At 60.5% G+C, this 2,015-nt stretch overlaps 1 protein-coding gene across 1 annotated transcript; it reads left to right on the top strand.

The window, feature by feature from the left end:
* The first annotated feature begins 244 nt into the window (after positions 1 to 244).
* LOC126519103 (uncharacterized) lies at positions 245 to 1,677 on the top strand. The gene is made up of 2 exons (XM_050168716.1): positions 245 to 1,152; positions 1,653 to 1,677. Exons 1-2 carry the CDS (start codon positions 245 to 247, stop codon positions 1,675 to 1,677), a joined length of 933 nt encoding a protein of 310 aa, XP_050024673.1.
* Positions 1,678 to 2,015: the final 338 nt, after the last annotated feature.

The raw sequence follows: 2,015 nt of genomic DNA, 5'->3' as shown, positions 1-2,015 counted from the left end.
TTAACAACGACAAGACCTTCTGCGTCCTCTTTTCCTTCGGGAAAGTGGGAATGGAGAAGAGTCACCCGACCATCCGGCTGAAGGGCAGTGAGAGGGGGCTCCCGTTTCGTTCGTCTGTCAAGCTCCTGGGCTTGACAGGCGCCTGTCTTTCTTCGAACACGCGGAGCACCTGCAGCGGAAGGCAGAGACGCTTGCCATCAAGTCTCTGACGTTCATGAGAATGCACACGACCGTAGACTCCACCATGCGGCGCCGCCTGTACAGACAGGTACTCCTGCCGGCGGTGGCATACGCGTCCCCCATATGGTGGTCGCCGTCATCTGACTGTAGGCTCAAGGCCCGCATGATCACGGTACAGCGCACTATGCTGCTGGCGATCACGGGCGCGTATCGCACGACACGCACGGCCGCGCTGCAGGTGCTCGCGAACCAGCCGCGCATCGGGCTGGAGCTCGATAGACTCAATGCGGAGTTCGAACTGTTCCGCATGCGACGAACGGTCACGTTCGGCGCGCACGCCTTCGCGCCGGACGAGACGTATCCGCATGATGCCTGGGGCGCCCACCCGTCGGAGGCGCGAGGGTTCCCCTTCGAGCGGCTTGACGTCTCAGCGGCTCGCGCGTGGTCGTCCGTACCAGGCACGCATGTGTACACCGACGGCTCCCACACGTCGAGGTCCGCGGGCGCGGCGGTGGTGGTCTTGAAGCCGCGGGGCTCGATCGTCGCCGTGCGCAAATATCGCCTCACGGTCGCCTCGAGCGCATACTGCGCCGAGGTGGTTGCGCTGATCGAGGCACTGAATTACCTAAAAACACACGCGTGGGTGCCTCCGGCGCATATATACGCGGACAACCTGTCGCTGCTCGCCGCGCTGTGCCACGTAACAACCAGGGACACGCGAATCACGAGCATTAAGAGCGCGCTGTACCGGCTACAGAGGCGGGGCGCCATATCCCTTTTCCACGTGCCCGCCCATCGGGGCGTTTTTGGCAATGAGCTCGCGGACATTGCGGCGAGCTCTGCGGCGACCTCGGGAGTGGACCGAAGGTCGCACCGGTCCTTCAGGGTCGTGAGAGCCGCGTTCTCGGCTGCAGTGCGAGCGCGCTGGGCCGTGGAGTGGCGCGGGGAGCACTCCGACACCGAGTTGTATAAGTGGGTGCCGGACATAACACACATACCGCGTGACTTCCCGCCGTCTCGGCGGTTGGCGTGTCTCATTACCGCCCACGGCAGATTTCCATATTATTTTCACCGCTTCCGCATATCGCAGGACATGCGCTGCCCCTGCGGGGCGACCTGCCGGGACGCGCGGCATTTTTTCACGAGCTGCGCGTTAACGGCCTCTATTGTGGAGCGGATTCGCGCGTCCGGGAGCGCTATCGCGCCGCGTGACTACCCGCGCCTCCTCAGAGACGGCCCCAGTAAACTTTATTTCTGTTGGTCTCTAGTTAGCCATATACGGTGAACTGGACGCGGCAGCGCTTTTCACACCTTCGTCCGGTCACGCACTCTAAGAAAACGCCATACAACAGTCCTTTTTGGAACCCGTCCTCGCGTTATTCTCTGCGCCTTCAAACAAGAAAAATATCAAGGACTGAAGTTGCCGCGTTATATGTTGGCCTCAGCTTGTGCTGGCGCTATTGAATTATCAGGTGGTGGTGGTACCGCCCTGGATAACTACTTCCCCGCCATTCCTGAAATTAAAGGCAAAAATAAATGTGGGGGTAAACTTGTCCCTGCAAAGCAGACCAGGTTTAAAGCCAATCGAAAATAAATGAATAGGGGTTGTTAATTAATACCCAAAGCGCATATTTTTGTGAAGAAAAGCTAACGCGGAGGATGGGCCGGTTGGCGGGACCGCCCCCGGCGTCTTTGCTCGCCGTCCGCGCTTGCCGTCGCCACACCAGCTTGTTGTTCCATGTCCTTCGCTCGGCGGGGCCGCTGCGGTCTTCGGGGACGCCTCCCTGCGTCTTAGACTCGCTGTTGGGTGGTTCCGCCGCACCAGCGGCAGCGCC

Source organism: Dermacentor andersoni, chromosome 10 (assembly GCF_023375885.2).
Source record: "Dermacentor andersoni chromosome 10, qqDerAnde1_hic_scaffold, whole genome shotgun sequence".
In the NCBI taxonomy this organism is placed as follows: domain Eukaryota; kingdom Metazoa; phylum Arthropoda; class Arachnida; order Ixodida; family Ixodidae; genus Dermacentor; species Dermacentor andersoni.
Note: the sequence above shows the minus strand (reverse complement) of the source record. Positions and strands in the feature narration are given on the sequence as shown.

Excerpts from the sequence above, each read along its gene's own strand:
- LOC126519103 (XM_050168716.1), top strand. The coding sequence starts at position 245 with ATGCGGCGCCGCCTGTACAGACAGGTACTCCTGCCGGCGGTGGCATAC. Across the intron at positions 1,153-1,652 it reads TCCGACACCGAGTTGTATAA|GTGGTGGTGGTACCGCCCTG; the intron begins GTGGGTGCCGGA and ends TTGAATTATCAG.